Source organism: Opisthorchis viverrini (assembly GCF_000715545.1).
Source record: "Opisthorchis viverrini unplaced genomic scaffold opera_v5_64, whole genome shotgun sequence".
In the NCBI taxonomy this organism is placed as follows: domain Eukaryota; kingdom Metazoa; phylum Platyhelminthes; class Trematoda; order Opisthorchiida; family Opisthorchiidae; genus Opisthorchis; species Opisthorchis viverrini.
This window is the reverse complement of record NW_008751720.1, coordinates 238,006-240,709: the sequence shown is the minus strand read 5'-3', so window position 1 is coordinate 240,709 and position 2,704 is coordinate 238,006. Positions and strand designations below refer to the sequence as shown.

At 45.8% G+C, this 2,704-nt stretch overlaps 2 protein-coding genes across 2 annotated transcripts in view; one reads left to right on the top strand and one right to left on the bottom strand.

The window, feature by feature from the left end:
- Window positions 1-2,704, top strand: part of T265_04072 (hypothetical protein) — a gene marked incomplete at both ends in the record, with an annotated part of 45,644 nt that overhangs the window by 15,752 nt on the left and 27,188 nt on the right. The window lies entirely within an intron of this gene.
- The window catches only part of T265_04073 (hypothetical protein), a gene marked incomplete at both ends in the record, with an annotated part of 20,444 nt that overhangs the window by 7,578 nt on the left and 10,162 nt on the right, over window positions 1-2,704 (bottom strand). The window contains 4 exons of the mRNA XM_009168719.1: window positions 854-908; window positions 1,004-1,170; window positions 1,516-1,680; window positions 1,784-2,026. Of these exons, the coding sequence (XP_009166983.1) occupies window positions 854-908; window positions 1,004-1,170; window positions 1,516-1,680; window positions 1,784-2,026 (630 nt within the window). The remainder of the gene's footprint in view (window positions 1-853; window positions 909-1,003; window positions 1,171-1,515; window positions 1,681-1,783; window positions 2,027-2,704) is intronic.

Sequence of the window (2,704 nt, the reverse complement as noted above, 5' to 3'; positions counted from 1 at the left end):
TTCGGGAATGATGGATTTCGGTGAAACATAAGAAACCGTGTTATCACGAGCATGAAATATGCTAATGATACTTGAGTTTTAGTTAGAAGGGTCAGCAGTCACAAATGTGAGTCCACTTATGACGTATGGGTGTAAGGAATGGATCATTGGTGTGAACAATCGAATTCATAGATTTAGGCCAGTAAACGCGATTACATTTTGTGATAAGCAGCTCACACTTCCGCCCAACCCATACGAGCCACATGTGGCTCACCACATGGAACATCTGGGCGGGTATCATTCTTCCTGTTTACAAAACACGACAGAAGAAATACTCAATCTTGCCGCGCTTTCTACAATATTCGTGGTTTAAGTGCCACCATCTGCTGCTTCTAACAGTGACCAAAATCTCTACTGACTGTAAACTTGCTCAGCTGCATTTTCTCGACTTATTCCAACTTCACAGATTCTCAAGGGTGTGGTTTGTACCTATACCTAGTGTTCCCGTTCATCCTCCTCAACGATATCTTTTGATATGTGCACGCCAAATATGCAACTTACGTGGCTCAAATTCGCGATTCTAAAGACTAATGGCTCTTTTTGTCCTCCAGTAGTGATGATGCGACTGAAGTGAATGTCAACCCCCCAGTGATCTTAATATGACCCCACCGCTGAGCTTCGGAGTGTCAATGACCTCAGTGCATGCAAATCTGACTGGCTTGTTTACTCAAAACATAGGGCCGCAGAAGGCAAGAATTTTTGCGACAGGTTATTTCTTTTTCTCTGTAGTTGCTGCTCGACCACTAATAGCCGAGTGGTATGGTGTTAAGATAGTGACCATCATCATCATCAGTATCATCATCAACAGCATGACATCAGTGTTCAACATCGATGCTTCACTGCCGTACAACCATGACTTATTTGAAAGCCTTATTGTAAAGAAAAGAATAAAGGTGGATGGGGGAGGGACTTAGTGCTAGCTTAACACAATCATTCCGAGGTGCCTACACCTCCAGACATTCACTCAGGCAATCTGGATAGAAACTGACAACAGGAACGCCACTGACATCGGTTGGCAGTCATATCTTGTAGTGTCTCCAACCAGGCACAGTGATGATCACGCGGTCCCCACCCTGGAAGGCGAGTAGCACCGACAGCACCCAAGCGTTTCGTGACCTCCTTCATACTCCTCTGACCGGAGGATTATGAGTTCGAATCTCCGTAAAGACCCGTGTGAGATTCGCACATCTGCAGTGGATGTGGGCTTCTCATCGCAATAACTTCACTTGATCAAATCTTATTTGGAAATTGAAAAACTCACTATCTACAAATTACATAATGTGATTACCAAATTGGGACCCAAAGACTATCATTTTAACGTTAATAGATATGGTGGGTTAAGTAAGTCAAATGTGATTACTTTACACCGGCTGGCTCCTGCGTTAGGATGAGGCGGCGAACTGTAACTTTTCATGTGACAATCAGCTGGAAGGCCTGCACACGTTTAGTCGCACTCTTGTTTCCAGTGTCAAACACTGTGAACTCAAAATCGGCCTCAGATGTGACAGCGGTGAGCGACGTTGTTGGCCTGTCTCTTTTGTGACGACGCCAACCCGTGCAAGGAGCTGGAAAGGGAGCCTTCACCAGAACGTCTAATGATATAAAAAAATCGTTCAGCTGCAGCACCCTTTCAGTGTCTAGCTGTCATGCTCATGGAAGGAAGCATGAGGGCCAGGATACTGCCAGGTTGCCCAAGCCTGGACAGGGGAAGTCGAGAAGCGGAGGTCGGATTCCAATCACGGACCTTCCAGCCAGCAAATTCGCGCTCTAACCACTGTGCCATCTCGCTTCTATGTCTTAGGATAAACGAAGAAAGCATCCAAATAGCCGTTAAAGGTAGAGACCGTACTGTGTCAAGTGCACTGACAGCCAAATGGATGTGCGTACACGTGGATGTGCATGACTGAACGGAACGGGACTTGTCAGTCACCAGGGTACTCGTACGGATGTAAGGCTGCTCCGATTTCTGGACAGTGGCTGCTCGACTCTATTGTAACACCAGCAGATGACAATAAAGGGAGCCAATCTGCTGCTGCTTACCGCTTGCTTACCCATTCCGACCCAGGGAGACTAACTATTTATTAGGTCATCTGGAGGGAAGTGCAGCACTCTGAGTAAACCTGAAAGAATCGATGGACGACACCGGGTGCCTTAGTGTGCTGATGATCAGTGTTATGTTCATACCGGTTGGTGACTTTCAACGGGTCCTGATGCGTCTATCCGCCTACCCGAATACTTCAGGTTTATGTTCACACAAGCAGCACGTGACGCCCATTTGGCGCCGCACAAACCGCTTGTGGTTTACAAACTAAGCAAAAAGTCTCTGGCAGATTTGTCCCAGACGCAAGCTAACCTATGAAATGAGAAGCCACTAGTGATTTATTCAGCCGACTAGGACGTACGAGAACTCAAGCCTTCTGCCCAGACAACCGAGTTCGAGAGAAGGTTTTAGTCAGTAGTTTGATTTGTTCGGCTGAAACATCCTTTGTTTTTTTTTCACGCGTGCTTAGAATCCACTTAGTACACTTGGATAGGTTAGTGTTTCGAAGATATTCTCGATCACGTTAAACTGACTAAATGAAAGCAGCTGAAATACTTTTTGTCCCAGGTTTCTGGTTAATAAAACCTCAGTTGAGATTGACTCAAACAGCTATTCTTTTGTTCG